Consider the following 15379-nt stretch of genomic DNA (forward strand, 5'->3'; position numbering starts at 1 on the left):
CAGTGGAGGAAGAGGAGCAATGGGCTCAAGTTGCAGTGGAGAATGTCTAGGTTGAAGGGTGGGAAAGCACTGGGCTGGGTTCCCTAGGGAAGTAGTGGAGTCTCCATCCCTAGAGGTGTTTAAGTCCCGGCTTGACCAAGCCCTGGCCGGGTTGATTGAGTTGGGATTGGTCCTGCCTAGGCCAGGGGACTGGACTCGGTGACCTTCTGAGGTCTCTTCTAGCTCGATGGTTCTAGGATTCTATGATGACTCTTGAGGTCTCTGCCCACCCTGGATTCTATGATAATGACATGAACAGAGCAATGATCCAACCTGGAAGCCTGTAACTTCCAGTTTTAACAGGATCACTTCCTGCTTCTAATCACGTCTTTGACTTGGTTGCTGAGCCACGGCTTACGTTCGTTATCTTGTTACGGGGCTTTTCGATTTTTTAAAAAATTTTAAATTTTGCATTTAATTTGACCCATTATTCCGGTGTGTGCGCGCGCGCGCGCGCGTGTGTGTGTGTGTGTGTGTGTTAAATCCATGCAGCTTGCAGGCTCTCTGGGGACTGTTCCTTTTAGTGTTTGACCCACCAGTATCCTCTGTTTTATGCAGCCCCTCTTTCTAAACCTAAAAGCCACTGTGGTGGCCTCTCTAGTGCCCCACTCAGGTGTAACATTTCATTAATTAATGGGTAGCAGGTTTAAAACTAATAAAAGAAAGTTCTTCTTCACACAGCGTGTAGTCAACCTGCGGAACTCCTTGCCAGAGGAGGCTGTGAAGGCTAGGACTATAACAGAGTTTAAAGAGAAGCTAGATAATTTCATGGAGGTTAGGTCCATAAAAGGCTATTAGCCAGGGGATAAAATGGTGCCCCTGGCCTCTGTTTGTCAGAGGCTGGAGAGGGATGGCAGGAGACAAATCGCTTGATCATTGTCTTCGGTCCATCCTCTCTGGGGCACCTGGTGCTGGCCACTGTCGGCAGACAGGATACTGGGCTAGATGGACCTTTGCTCTGACCCAGTACGGCCGTTCTTATGTTCTTATGTTTATGTTCTTATTATGGGGTCGCTGTTCTCGAGTGCATGAGTCACGTTCACAGCTCCTGCCCTCCACTTAGGACTAAGCCCAGGCCTGCCTCTCCTCGTGCGGGTTCCAGGACTGGACGCTCCAAGCTGTCCTGGTGCCAAGAAACTTTCTCTCCGCACCCCGCCCAAGGGGACGTGTGGATATAAGGAGAATGGGAATCCTCCACGTTCCTGGCATTTTCTATGGCCACCTCTAGACTGGAGCGCCTTTCCGGGATTCCCCAACAACGTCCTTCTTAAGGAGATGGGTCTAGGCAATTTCCCTGCTCTTTCCAATGGGTTGTGGACTCCCCAGCGAGTGATTCTAGTGCCCCATGGTTCCCAGGAACAACCCCTTCCATGCTTCAGCCTCCTTGAGCCTCACAGCCCTCTATTTCCTTGAGATGACACTCTCTTGGGTTAAGCTACAGATTTAGTTGGATTGGTCCTGTCTTGGGCAGGGGGCTGGACTTGATGACCTCGTGAGGTCTCTTCCAGCTCTAGGATTCTATGATGCTATAAGATACAGGCTCCTCCACCCCCTGGAACCCTTACTGGCCTTCAACGTGCCTGGCTCTAGCTAGTCCCTCTTCCTTCAGCTGCATCTCAAACACTTACTGCCACATGCTCTGTCCACAGGGTGCAGCACATCCCACCGCTGACGCCAGGGTCATAGAATCATAGAATCCTAGGTCTGGAAGAGACCTCATGAGGTCATCAAGTCCAGCCCCATGCCCAAAGCAGGACCAACTCCAACTCAATCAATGCAGCCAGGGCTTGGTAAAACCGAGACTTAAAAACCTCTAAGGATGGAGATTCCACCTGCTCCCTAGGTAACCCATCCCAGTGCTTCACCACCCATCTCGGGAAATAGATTTTCCTAATATCAAACCTAGACCTTCCTCACTGCAACTTGAGACCATTGCTCCTTGTTCTGCCATCTGCCACCACTGCAAACAGCCTCTGTCCAGCCTCTTTGAAACCCCCCTGCAGGAAGTTGCAGGCTGCTCTCAAATCCCCCCTCCCTCTTCGCTTCTGCAGACTGAACAAAGTCAGATCACTCAGCCTCTCCTCATAGGTCATGTGCTCCAGCCCCCTCATCAGTTTGATCACCCTTCATTAGACATTTTCCAATGTGTCTACATTGTTTCTATAGTGGGGGGCCCAGAACTGGACACAATACTCCAGATGTGGCCTCACCAGAGTCGAATAAAGGGGAATAATCACTTCCCCAGATCTGCTGACAATGCTCCTCCTAATGCCCCCTAATACGCCATTAGCCTTCTTGGCTACAAGGGCGCCCTGTTGACTCATCTCCAGCTTCTCATCCGCTGTAACCCCCAGGTCCTTTTCTACAGAACTGCTACTTAGCCAGTCGGTCCCCAGCCTGTAACAGTGTTTGGGATTCTTCCCTCCCAAGTGCAGGATTCTGCACTTGCCCTCATTAAACCTCCTCAGATTTCTTTTGACCCAATCCTCTAGTCTGTCCTGGTAACTCTGGACCCTCTCCCTGCCCTCTGACCTATCTACCTCTCCCCCTAGCTTAGTGTCATCTGCAACCTTGCTGAGGGTGCAATCCATCCCCTCAGCCAGGTCATTAATAAAAATGTTGAACAAAACTGGTCCTAGAACAGATCCTTGGGGCACTCCACTAGAAACCGACCGCCAACCTGACATCGAGCCATTGATCACTACCCATTGGTCCTGACAGTCTAGCAGCTTCCCATACATCTTATAGTACATATATCCAATCCATAATTCTTTAAGAGTATGTCTACACTAGCCCCTAGTTCGAACTAAGGAGGCTAATGTAGGCATTCGAAGTTGCAAATGATGCCCAGGATTTAAATATCCCAGGCTTTATTTGCATCTTCCCGTCTGGGTGACATTTTAAAATCCCCTTAGTCTGAACTAACTGCCCGCGGCTACACGCGGCAGTCAAACGTTAACTCGAGTTTAGTTCGAGTTAACTGTTCCACCTCGTGGAATTAGGTGTAACAGTTAACTCAAACTAAGGACTTAGCTGAAGTTAACGTTTGACTGCCACATGTAGCTGCGGGCAGTTAGTTTCGAGTAAGGAGATTTAAAAATGGCGCCCGGACGGGAAGATGAAAATAAAGCCTGGGATATTTAAATCCTGGGCTTCATTTGCAACTTTGAATGCCTACTTTAGCCTCCCTAGGTTGAATTAGGGGGTTAGTGTAGACATACCCTAACTTGCTGGCAAGAATATTGTGATAGACCGTATCAAAATCTTTGCTAAAGTCAAGGTCTATCACATCAGCTGGCTTTCCCATATCCACAGAGCCAGTGACCTCATCATAGAAGCTAATCAGATTGGTCAGGCATGACTTGCCCTTAGTGAATCTATGTTGGCTATTCCTGATCACTTTCCCCTTTTCCAAGTGCTTCAAAATGAATTCCTTGAGGGTCTGCTCCCTGATTTTTCCAGGGATTGAGGTGAGGCTGAATGCTCTGTAGTTCCCTAGACTGACGGTCTTCCTTTTTTTAAAGATGGACACTACATTTGCCTTTTTGCAATCATCCACAATCTCTCCTGATCTCCACGAGTTTTCAAAGATAACGGCCAAAGGCTATAACTGAGGTGATCACCGAGGTGTCACTGAGGTGTGCGGAGTCACCGACCTCTCCACCTCCATCCGCCGTCAGATGTATCTGTCAGCCAGCACAGAGAGTTTATTAGCCCAAAGGGGACACAGCGTAGAGCAGACTTGTCGACATGGCTGCCGATGCCTCAAAGAAGTCTCATTGTTTGTGGTCACATTTGGATGCAGATGGACTCTAAAGGGCAGAATTCCTTTTTCTTACCCATAGATGAAACCCACGGCAAAGAAAGGCCAGCAGAACCAAACGTCCTTCACGGAGTTCATCCTCCTGGGCTTTGGGGATCTCCCTCAACTGCAGCCCTTTCTCTTCTTCCTCTTCCTCATGATCTACATGGCGACCCTGGCTGGGAACCTCCTCCTCATCGTGCTTGTTGTGGCCGACCAGCGCCTCCACACCCCCATGTATTTCTTCCTGGGGAACCTCTCCTGGTTGGAGACCTGTTACAGCTCCACCCTCCTGCCCCGGCTGCTGGCCAGTCTCCTGACCGGGGAGAAAACCATCTCAGTTACTGGGTGCATCACTCAGTTATATTTCTTTGGCTCTCTGGCGGGCGTAGAATGCTGGCTCCTCTCCGTGATGTCCTATGACCGGTACCTCGCCATTTGCAAACCGCTGCACTACATGGCGCTAATGAACGGCCGGTTGTGCCTCCAGATGGTGGTTGTGTCGTGGCTCGGTGCCCTTGTGTCTGTGGCCTTCTTAATATCTCTGATGTCAACATTAAGGTTCTGTGGTCCAAATGAAATTGACCATTTCTTTTGTGATTTCAGTCCAGTCCTCACACTATCCTGCAATGACACCCACTGGTTGAAGGTTGCGGCCGTCGTACATTCCTCCGTGTTCACATTCCCTCCGTTTCTCTTGACACTGGCGTCCTACGTGTGTATCATCGCCACCATCCTGCGCATCCCCTCCACCAGTGGGAGGCAAAAGGCCTTTTCCACCTGCTCCTCCCACCTCATCGTGGTAACCCTTTTCTACGGGACCCTGATAGTTGTCTATCTCCTCTCGGACTCTGATGCACTGAGAGATTTACACAAAGTGTGCTCTGTTTTCTATGGGGTCCTGACCCCCCTAGTCAACCCGCTGATCTACAGCCTCAGAAACAAGGAGGTAAAGGAAGCCTTGAGAAAAGCTCTCCTTCGATTTTTCACCTTTTAAATAAACGCAGGGATTGTAAGCAACACGCAGAACCTACAGTTGGCGTCAGGAAGTCCTGATTCCGCGAATCATCTACCTATACAGTTTAGAAATATGCATCCGTCTCTGTCTGTCCATGTGTGGACCCATTGTCTTTTCCAGAACTTCTGAATGGTAAGAACTAAAGCCACCAGATTTGGTATGAAGTATCCTCTTCCCCTCAATTAAACTATTTCTAGGGATCGATTGTTCCTGGAAAACGGGAAGTGCCTGGAATGGGATTGTTTTCCATCACATGGAAAGGGAGGGGGCCGATTGGAGGGATGTTATTCTGCAGAATTTCCACAGGGGACAGTGTGGGCAAGGCCTTTTCATGTAGCCTAGATCAGTTGTTTCCTACCTTTATAACCACAAAGACCCTTTTTCAATTTAAATGCAATGTATGATCTACCTCCAACCCCAATACCCTCGCCCATCTTCCTTCCTGCTGCTTCTTCGAGGCCTCCCCCTGCTCATTCGATCCCTCTTCCTCCCCCATCCTTACTCACTTTCATCAGGCTGGAATAGGGGGTTGGGATGCTGGTTCTGGTCTTAGGCCCAGGGGTTTAGAGTGTGGGAGAGGTTCTGAGTTTAGTCCAGGGTGGGGTATTAGAGTCCAGGAGGGGCTTCAGGGTGCAAACTCTGGGAAGGAGTTTGGGAGCAGGGAGACTCAGTTCTTGGGGAGGAGTTTGGATGAGGGGATGTTGAGGACTGGAACAGGACTTCAGGAAGCAGGCTGTGGCTGGACACCATGTAACTGAGATGGTGCTGTTAAAGTCCTGGCCTTCACAACATCCTCTGGCAAGGAGTTCCACAGATTGACTGTGCACCGTGTGAAGAAAAACTTCCTTGTGTTTGTTTTAAACCTGCCGCCTGTTAATTTCATTTGGGGACCTCTAGTTTTTATGTCATGGGGACAAGTCAATAACTGTGTTCTCTGTCATATCCCCCTTCGTCTCCTCTTCGTCTCCACACTCTGACCCGGGAGGTGTGCATGTTTGTGTGTGAGAGAGAAAGTTCTGCCCCATACTGGACAAAAATCGACCTGCTTTGAATGTGTGTATGTTTCTATTTTTGGCCCAGGTGCTGTGCTTTTCAGAACCTGCCATCACAATTTTTACCAGACAGACACAATCATATGCCTTTAGCAGGAGTCAGGGAGTCAGAGACTCCCGGATCCTAATTGCAGTGAATTCCTCTGTAATTTTTGGCAAGTCTCTTAATGTCATGTGCCTCATTTTCCCCACCCGTTCCTTGGACATTCTGATACTCGCTGACCTCCCAGCTGACCAAAGGGCTTTGACTTCTGAAAGTGCAATGCATTGGTGTCAGTTTTTCATAGAATCATAGAATACTAGGACTGGAAGGGACCTCGAGAGGTCATCGAGTCCAGTCCCCTGCCCTCATGGCAGGACCAAATACTGTCTAGATCAACCCTGATAGACATTTATGTAACCTGCTCTTAAATATCTCCAGAGATAGAGCTTCCACAACCTCCCTAGGCAATTTATTCCAGTGTTTGACCACCCTGACAGTTACTTTTGACCCCAAGTATCACAGCCACAAGACAAGGAGCAAGGCTGGGGTTTCACAGGACTTTAGGAGAGTTAGGTGCTCAAATCCCTTGAACACCTCATTCCATTAGGAGCCATTTGAAATTCCCACCCTTAGACCTGAGCAGGAAGAGCTGTGCAGAGATGCACGAGGAGTCATTGAGCTAGGAGCAGGCTGCGTTCTGAGCTATCCATGCTGTACCTGAGCGGATACTCCCATGGGTTGCAAACAGAGCCAGTCCAGATGTAGGAAAGCTCTCTCCTGCAGTGCCCTTTCACTGCTGATCTTCAATTTACTGCCCACACGCACACCTATAAATGTCCCCGTTCTATCAGCTTCCTCGAGGACCCATGAGGACAAGTCTATCAACACAGCCTGGCCTGAATGTTTCATCCCCTCCATCAACAGACGCTCGAGCTGCGGGAAAAGCAGCCAGTGACATTGATGGCCGTGTTCATTAGAGGTTCCAGGCAAAGGAAGATGGAGTGTGAAGAAACTTTGCAGCAGTTCCCTGAGTAATCCTCTCCTCCAAATCACTTACAACCCCTCCCAGCTTGGGATCATCTGCAAACTTCATAAGTGTCCTCTCTATGCCAATATCTAAATCACTGATGAAGATATTGAACAGAACCGGTCCCAAAACAGACCCCTGTAGAACCCCACGTAAGATGCCCTTCCAGCAGGATTGTGAACCATTAATAACTACTCTCTGAGTACAGTTATCCAGCCCGTTATGCAACCACCTTACAACAGCCCCTTCTAGGTTGTATTTCCCTAGTTTATTGACGATTGATACAGTCTCATGAGGGAGCGCATCAACTGCCTTACTAAAATGTAGGTATACCACATCTACCACTTCTCCCTTATCCACAAGACTTGTTGTTCTATCAGAGAACATTTATTGATAAGAATATCATGTGAGACAGTATCAAACGCCTTACTAAAGTCCAGATATACCATGTCCACCACTCGTCCCTTATCCACAAGACTAGTTATTCTATCAAAGAAAGCCATCAGATTGGTTTGACATGATTTGTTCTTTACAAATCCATGCTGGCTGTTCCCTATCACCTCATTATCTTTAAGATATTTGAAGATGGATCCCTTAATTATTTGCTCCATTATTTTCCTGGCACAGAATTTAAACTGACTGGTCTGTAGTTTCCTGGGTTGTTCTTATTTCCCTTTTTTATAGATGGGCACTAGATTTTCCCTTTTCCAGTCTTCTGAAATCTCTCCCATTTTTTCATGACTTTTCAAAAATAATAGCTAATGGCTCAGATACCTCTTCAATATTCTAGGATGCATTTCATCAGGCTCTGGTGACTTGAAGACATCTACATTTTCTAAGTAAGTTTTAACTTGTTCTTTTCCTATTTTTTATTTTGCACCCACCCTATTTTCACTAGCCGTCGCTATGTTAGGATTACAGTCATCACCCACCTTCCTGGTGAAAACTGACACAAAGAAGTCGTTAAGCATGTCTGCCATTTCCTTGTTTTCTGTAATTGTTTCTCCCTCCTCGCTGACCAGTGGGCCTACCCTCTCCTTGGTCTCCCTCTTGCTTCTAGTATATCTATAGAATGTCTTCTAGTTACCCTTTATGTCAGTAGTTAGTTTGCTTGTTATGTGCCGTTGCCCCTGCATTGCTTGCTTAGATTCATCCTTTGTAATTTGACTAGTTTCCACTTTTTATATGATTCCTTTTTGATTTTTAGATGATTCTAACATCTGCCGGTTAAGCCAGGGTGGTCTCTTGACAGATTTCCCTGTCTTTTCTACACAGTGGAATATTGTACCCTTAATAATGTCCCTTTGAAAAACTGCCAACTGTCTTCAGTTATTTTTCCTCTCCGGGCAGGGTATAAGGTGCTCGTATCAGGAGGTGGAGCTGTAGGAATCAGGGTCTAAGCTTGGGAGATGTGAGCAGCTCAGGACAGGGGGATCAGGGTGGAGAAGTCAAGGCAGGGGGTAGGGGGTCTCAGTAAAGGGCGTGGTGGTGCAGGAGTGAGGGCAGGGAGCAGTGACTCAGGGCAGGAAGTTAGGTGAGTTTGGAGGTTCAGGGGTGGGGTGATGGAGTCAGGGAAGAGTTTTGTATGTTGGGGGGCTTGGTGCAGAGGGTGGAGGTTGGCAGTTGGGACAGGGGCGGGGTTGTATGGTTCAGGACAGGGGGCTGAGAATCAGAGATGTAACTGTGGGCTCAGCACATGGAGTCAGGCCGTGGGACTCGGCGGTCTAGGGGGAGCAGGGCAGGGGGCTGGTTGCTATAGTCAGATGAGGGGGTGTCGGGCTCAGGGCAGGGTTCTGTGTTGGGGGTTAAGGGCATGGAGTGGACATGCATCATTCTGGCAGTGGGTAGAGGTCTCAGGGCAGTGGTTTGAGTGTAGGGGTGCTTAGGGCAGGCTGTGGGGGGTAGGAGTGAGGGCAGGGAGCTCTTGGGGGTTCAGGGAAGGAGTTGGGGAGTCTGGGCAGGGGGTGGAGGCTGCTGGAGCCAGGGCGGAGGTTGGGGTGCTCAGGGCAGGGTGATTGTTCTGTGGGAGGCTCAGAGCAGGAAGTGGGGGTGCAGGATTCATGGCGGAGGGCAGAGGCCACAGGGAAGGGGGCTGGGAGTTGTGGGAGGATCAGGGGAGGGAGTGCCATTTAGGAGTCAGGTCAAGGGGTGGAAGATGCAGGAGTCAGGACAGGAGTTGGGAGGCTCATGGCAGGGGTGGCGGGCTCAGGGCAGGGGGTTGGGTGTGTGGGAGGCTGGGGGCAGGGAGTGGGGGTGTAGGAGTCACAGAATGGGATAGAAGTCTCAGGAGAGGAAGTTGGGTGTGGGTGGGAGTCACTTACTGCCTGATGCTCCATGCACCGGGTGCAATATATCCCACTGCTGCCACCAGTGTCACGGAGGTTTGGGGAGTCACTGGGCCCTTCACCCCCATCCACCGTTGGATGTGACTCTCAACCAGCACGTAGAAGGGAAAGTTTATTAGTCGACAAGGACACAGCATTGCCCAGACTTGTCAGCTCAGACACCAGAATCAGTCAGTACAATCCATTAGATGGTGAGGGGGGCTCAGATCTAAGGCCTCCGCTCCCCATCTCTGCATCCCCAGGCAGCAAGATTAACTTGCTCATTCAGAAGCCTGTCCCCGCCCTGGTGCACTGCACAGGGAAACTGAGGCACACGGGGTAATAACAGGACAGTAGAAATCACATGCAACGTAGCAAGTGAACAGAGCAAATACAATCCCACACAAAACAGACATAAGACTCTCTCACAGAGAGAAAGCCATTGCTTGCCATTTCAGCCAGACTGACCATTCCTTCGATGACCTTAAAACGTGCATATTGCTTCAAAGAGACTTTAACTCCAGACTTCAATGAGAAGCTTCAGAATTGTCATTCATGCTTAAATTTGACACTTTGGCTACGTCTAGACTGGCATGATTTTCCAGAAATGCTTTTAACGGAAAAGTTTTCTGTTAAAAGCATTTTTGGAACAGAGCGTCTAGATTGGCATGGACGCTTTTCCGCAAAAGCACTTTTTGCAGAAAAGTGTCCGTACCAATCTAGATGCGCTTTTCCGCAGAAAAGCCCCGATCTCCATTTTCGCAATCGGGGCTTTTTTGCAGAAAACAAATCTGAGCTGTCTACACTGGCCCTCTTGCGCAAAAGTTTTGCGCAAAAGGACTTTTTCCCGAACGGGAGCAGCATAGTATTTCCACAAGAACACTGACAATCTTACATGAGATCGTCAGTGCTTTTGCGGAAATTCAAGCGGCCAGTGTAGACAGCTGGCAAGTTTTTCTGGAAAAGTGGCTGATTTTCCGGAAAAACTGGCCAGTCTAGACACAGCCTTTATGAATGGGTTTAAACAAAGAGTCTAATTATCTCACCCATTACAAAGATAGCTTCCCCAATTATCACCCCTATGTCATTACCACACAGAAACTAACCTTCCCCCCTCACCTCCACTCTGCTCTAAAATTTGATTTGTCAATTTCACATGCGTTCATTTTTTTGATGGTATCACTTTGGTATATATGGTTGTGCCAATTTTCTTCCACATATTGATCTGAGGAAGTGGGTCTGGCCCACGAAAGCTCATCACCTAATAAACCATCTTGTTAGTCTTTAAAGTGCTACATAACTCTGTCTTTTGTTTCTCATTCCTCCCCGGCTTTTATGGGGTGAGTCTTTCATCAACTCTTCCCTGTTCCTCCTTTTCTCTGTTACAGGCTTTCCCTCACTCTGGAGAGGAGGCAGGCGTTTCCTTAATCTCCTTAACCTCCTGGCTGTGTGTGTCCCCTCTTCATTTCCTCCTGCTCTCCTGGGGGGTGATCTCCCATGACAATGCAAGGTTCATACCATACTGTGCACTGTGGCAGGCAGGGACAACATGGGACGTGTGTGGAGACGTTCCAGCACATCGGCATCAGACCTTTCCCGTGCAATGAATGTGTCGGCCAGCCACCACACGTCTTGAATTCTGAGCCTCTCCAGTGGGTGTGAGCTACGTCTGGCAACCCCCAACCCTTTGGAAAATGGAGCACTTGGAGGGACTCACTGAATTCTCAGAAAGGAAAATGTCCAAGGAAGTTAAGTGAGCTGTACAGATGAGACGCAAGGTGGTGGCCACTGTCGGCAGACAGGCTACTGGGCTAGATGGACCTTTGGTCTGACCCAGTACGGCCGTTCTTATGAGGTGCCAGGATACACAGACGATTGGTTTTAGACCTTATGCCCTAAGCCCTTATCCCTCAAAATTACTGTAAAAAAGGTTCATAGCACTCCTAGAACATCGCTCAGCTCTAGAAACTTGTCCTATTGCTGAGTGCAATTGGCATTTCTGAGCATGGTCCAGCCATGCTGACTCCCAGCTCTCCTCTTTGGTGGAGAAGTGAGTCAATGTACGGCCAGCAAGGGGCTGAAACTGCAGCAAGGGAGGTTGAGGTTGGACATTAGGAAAAGCTTCCTACTTGTCAGGGCAGTTAAGCACTGGAATAAATTGCCCAGGGAGGTTGTGGAATCTCCATCGCTGGAGATATTGAAGAGCGGGTTGGACAGACACCTGTCGGGGATTATCTTGACCAGGGCTACTCAACATATGGTCCATGGGCCGTATGTGGCCCAAGGCCAATTTATTTGCGATGCAGTTTGGGGTTATACGGGGCTCAACACACGGCCTACAGGTGGGAGCCAAAACAAAATAATCGTCATTATAATGGTCTTGTGTTCATATGAGTTTTAATAGTTATATTCCTGGCTTGTCATGGCTCATTCAAAGTGCTGTAATTTGGGTGAAAATCGGGTAAATATTGCATTGTATTAATATCAGTAGAATTGACTTACATGGGGCCTGTGTGCTGCGTAGTCTTGTCTTAATCTTTGTATGCATGCCTGTCAATGTGAAAGAATCAATTTGCATATATTTGCATGTATATTTGCATGTATATACAACTACACTTAAGCTGCGGCCTTCAACATGTGCTGTGAGTATCAGTGTGGCCTCTGGGGCTTCCAAAGTTGAGTAACTCTGATCTAGATGATGCTTGGTCCTGCCGTGAGGGCCGGGGACTGGACTTGACGACCTCTCGAGGTCAGTTCTAGTGTTCTGTGATTCTATGTGAATATACACTGGTGATGTGTGGTAGATTCCAGCTCTCTGAAGAAAGATGACCAAGCAAATAAAGCAGCCTCCACTAACTTAAATGTGAAGACGCACTTGTAGGCCAATGGGGAGGACCAAGTACAACGTATTCCGAATCTCAAGATTCGACTGAATTCTTCTTACCATAGAGCTGCATTCAAACCAACTGTCTGCAACTATAGCCCCGGATATTGTGAAGTGCACACTCTAGTCCAGTTTTAAAACCACTGGGGGGGGGGGGGTGTCTAGACAACAGGGATTGTTTGAAAAAACTGGACTTTTTTGGATAAATGTTTACCTGCATCTAGACTGCAGCCACACTCTTTTGAAAATAAATCAAAAGAACGTGGCAGTTTTTTGGACCACGGAAAACCTCATTTTACAAGGAAGAACGCCTTTTTTTCAAAAGTGCTCTTTCAAAAAAAGGTGCTATGTCATGCAAACTGTGCTTTTTTTGAAAGAGAGCATCCAGACTGCCTGGTTGCTCTCTTTCAAAAAAGTGGCTTTTTCGAAAGTACTGGTTGTCGTCTAGAGGCACTTTTTCGAAAGAGGCTTGCAGTCTAGACATAGCCTGGGCGCAAAGCAAGAGAAGACAGATGCTGAATTTCTCAAGGGTTTTGTTTGAATTGATGTATTCTCAAGGCCGAATGGAATTACTGACTTGTAAATACATTCACCCTCAAAGGAGGCTAATCCAGGTTCAGAGAGGATGCCCAGTATTCTTTAGAGCTTAGTGTGGAAACGAGGAGGGTGGTGAATATCTAAAGCGGTGGCATGTTGTCTTCATTTTCCTCCAAAACCAGTCAGATGGCCACAGGTAGGCAATACCCAGATGCTACACATGGATTCACAAAGTTCTGATAATAACAAGTACATATGTATTATGTATGTAAATTCCTGTATTTGTTTAACGATAAAAAAATCGAAGGAGAACTTTTCTCAAGGCTTCCTTTACCTCCTTGTTTCTCAGGCTGTAGATGAGGGGGTTGACCAGTGGAGTGAGGACTCCGTAGAAGACAGAGAAGACTTTATTGAGGTCCCTCAGGGCATCAGACTCTGACACCAAATACACCATGATCAGGGTCCCATAGAAAATGCTCACCACGATGAGGTGGGAGGAGCAGGTGGAAAAGGCCTTTTGCCTCCCGCTGGTGGATGGGATCCGCAGGATGGTGGAGATGATGTACACGTAGGAAGCCAATGTCAAGAGAAATGGAGGCAGGGTGAAGATGGAAGAGGATACAAAACTAGCAACTTTCACCATGTAGGTGTCAGTACAGGAGAGTTTTATTATTGGACGAAAATCGCAGAAGAAGTGGTCAATGGTATTGGGGCCACAGAATGTTAATTGTGACATCATAAAGACAAAGACGGAAACAGACACGAAGCCACCTATCCACAAGCCAGCCACCAGCTTGAGGCACAACTGGCCATTCATTCGCGCCGCGTAGTGTAGTGGTTTGCATATGGCGAGGTACCGGTCATAGGACATCACGGAGAGGAGACAGCATTCTGTACCAGCCAGAGAACCAAAGACATATAATTGTGCGATGCAGCCAGCAACAGAGATGGTCCTGTCCCCCGTCAGGAGACTGGCCAGTAGCCGGGGCAGGATGGTGGAGCTGTAGCAGGTCTCCAGGAAAGACAGGTTCCCCAGGAAGAAGTACATGGGGGTGTGGAGATGCTGATCAGCCACCACCAGCGCCATGATGAGGAGGTTCCCAGCCATTGTTGCCAGGTAGATCACCAGGAAGAGCAGGAAGAGGAGACCATGTAGTTTAGGGAGGTCTCGAAATCCCAGCAGGATGAATTCCATGATGGTGGTTCCATTGCCCTCGGGTATGTGTGTCGTGGGTTTCATCTAGGGGCAATAATACAAATTTCACAATTGAGAATCCAACTTGTGTTATGCTTAAACGAAGCACATGAGATCTTTTATAGGGGAAACGGCAGTACGCCGCATTGATTGAGAATACAACAGTTGCATATGCTTTTCAATCACACACAAACACCATGCATACACAATCCTGCCAGATGATGTCATAGTTACCAATCCAGAGTCTGTGTCAATCTAGCGGCCAGCTAGATCGAACACAGGGGGGAACCTTTGTTGGTCGCAATCCGATGCTCCTCTGGAGATGGTGTCTTGGCAAGACGAACCCAAAGTTCCATAGCAAAGCACCATGCTTTTATCATCCTTTTCTCTGTTGAAATCCATGGATCCCGCTCTGTGAGCTTGTGACTGGAATGCTATCTTGTTGATGCCAATCATTCCCAAACATCTCTTGACAGCTCATACTGTCCTGGATTGAATCAGTTGTTTTCAGGGGTGCCCACCCTTCACCGTTAGAGCCGTCAATTTTGCCAATCTGATCAATTCTCAGCCTACGCACTGATGGTTTCTCTGACACCGGTATGTCTTCCCAGTCTGTCTTTTACAGTTGGTCTTCACCTCACATTCTCCCCCTTCTCTCTTGACCATCTGACTCTAACAACAACCTTCACATCCTAGCTCATTCATGCAAACAGTCTTTCTCAAAGGTAAACAGCAAAATCAAAACAATTCACATCAAAGGCCCTGGCCTTCAATATTTCTAATCTCATTTACATAGTCACAATACCCAGAACTCTGTCTCTTTACTCACTATACTTTAAAACAAGGAAATATAGGAGATATATACTTAACTAAAGAATGTAACTTATTACAATATTAAGTATGATTATATATTACCTTACATTGCTATATTACTAACCCTAAACTACAAATATAAAAAGAATAAAACTTTCAGTTCCAAAACTTCTACCTGTTCGTCACCAACCCAATGGATGAGCCAAGTCGCCAGACAGTGGAGGCATTTGGGGCAAATGTTTCAGAAAAAGGCTCAAGTTCATTAACACTGGAATGTAATTACTTATAATTGAACACGTCACCCTCAATACTACAGTATTCCTGCCAGCATAAAGGATAAATGGACTACCGGGTGGGTGGATCACTGGACTCAAAGGGTCGTGATCAACGGCTCGATGTCTGGTTGGCAGTCAGCTTTAAGCGGAGTGCCCCAAAGGTCGGTTCTAGGGCCGGTTTTGTACCAGGACCCCTTAACTCTATACATTGGAAGAAGTGGGTTGTGCCCATGAAACCTCATGATGCCATCTACATGTTTGTTAATCTCCAAGGTGCTGCAGGACTATTCGCGGTTTATTACATTTTTTCATTTTTATGAATGACCCGGATGAGGGGATGGATTGCACCCCCAGCAAGTTGGTAGATGACACTAAGCTAGGGAGAGAGGTAGATACACTGGAGGGCAGGGATAGAGTCCAGCGTGACCTA

At 47.8% G+C, this 15379-nt stretch overlaps 2 protein-coding genes across 2 annotated transcripts; one reads left to right on the forward strand and one right to left on the reverse strand.

Moving 5' to 3' along the window:
• The first annotated feature begins 3884 nt into the window (after positions 1 to 3884).
• On the forward strand, positions 3885 to 4838 carry LOC102444874 (olfactory receptor 6N1-like). The gene has a single exon (XM_006112292.2). The coding sequence runs from the start codon at positions 3885 to 3887 to the stop codon at positions 4836 to 4838; it is 954 nt and encodes a 317-aa protein (XP_006112354.2).
• Positions 4839 to 8570: 3732 nt separating this feature from the next.
• On the reverse strand, positions 8571 to 13906 carry LOC102445114 (olfactory receptor 6N1-like). Its single transcript, XM_075912190.1, has 3 exons — positions 12965 to 13906; positions 9961 to 10035; positions 8571 to 8645 (listed from the first exon to the last, which is right to left on the reverse strand). Exons 1-3 carry the CDS (start codon positions 13904 to 13906, stop codon positions 8571 to 8573), a joined length of 1092 nt encoding a protein of 363 aa, XP_075768305.1.
• Between the last annotated feature and the right edge of the window lie 1473 nt (positions 13907 to 15379).

The sequence above is a fragment of the Pelodiscus sinensis genome, chromosome 30, assembly GCF_049634645.1.
Source record: "Pelodiscus sinensis isolate JC-2024 chromosome 30, ASM4963464v1, whole genome shotgun sequence".
Lineage (NCBI taxonomy): Eukaryota > Metazoa > Chordata > Testudines > Trionychidae > Pelodiscus > Pelodiscus sinensis.